The sequence below is a fragment of the Cyprinodon variegatus genome, unplaced genomic scaffold, assembly GCF_000732505.1.
Source record: "Cyprinodon variegatus isolate N-32 unplaced genomic scaffold, C_variegatus-1.0 Scaffold125, whole genome shotgun sequence".
In the NCBI taxonomy this organism is placed as follows: Eukaryota; Metazoa; Chordata; class Actinopteri; order Cyprinodontiformes; family Cyprinodontidae; genus Cyprinodon; species Cyprinodon variegatus.
The window spans coordinates 1,433,026-1,433,501 of record NW_015150578.1 but is presented as its reverse complement, the minus strand read 5'-3'; the positions used below and the strand labels follow the sequence as shown (position 1 = coordinate 1,433,501).

General features: G+C 58.4%; 1 protein-coding gene across 1 annotated transcript in view; it reads right to left on the bottom strand.

Annotated features, from left to right (window-relative positions):
* Nucleotides 1-258: 258 nt before the first annotated feature.
* The window catches only part of LOC107085450 (extensin-like), a 1,734-nt gene continuing 1,516 nt past the window's right edge, over nucleotides 259-476 (bottom strand). Inside the window, exon 2 of the mRNA XM_015375761.1 lies at nucleotides 259-354. Within this exon, the coding sequence (XP_015231247.1) occupies nucleotides 259-354 (96 nt within the window). The remainder of the gene's footprint in view (nucleotides 355-476) is intronic.

The window sequence follows — 476 nt, the reverse complement described above, 5'->3', positions numbered from 1 at the left end:
TCGGCTAAGTGCGGAGTCCATTCCCCCCGTCCTGCTCTCCCTCTGCTGGCTGGCGTCAGGGCTCGTCAGTGCATTGGTGGGGCTCGGGGTCTGGGGGTGGATGCCCAGGTGGCTGCTGGCTCATTCCTGGTGGCCTCTCCGCTGGCCCCGGCCGGCCGGGGCCTTGCTGGGGCTCCTGTCTGGGGATCGGATGCCCCTGGGGCCTCGGATCCCTGGGGCCCGGGACTGAATTCACTTCGGGGTGGGGCTGGGTGTTGTTTAGGGATTCTCGGTGCCGGTGCCTTCACTTCGATGGTTCCTGGGTGATGCTTTTTCCGATACCGGTCTTGTGGCATCGGTTCGAGGGGAGGGGAGCTGCACGGCATGGTGAGGTGCAGGTCTTGGGTTTTGTTTGGCTCTGGTTTTTCCGCTTGCATTTCTCCTCTTGCATAGGGGAATTTTTATTTATTTTATTTTTATTTATTTATTTATTTATT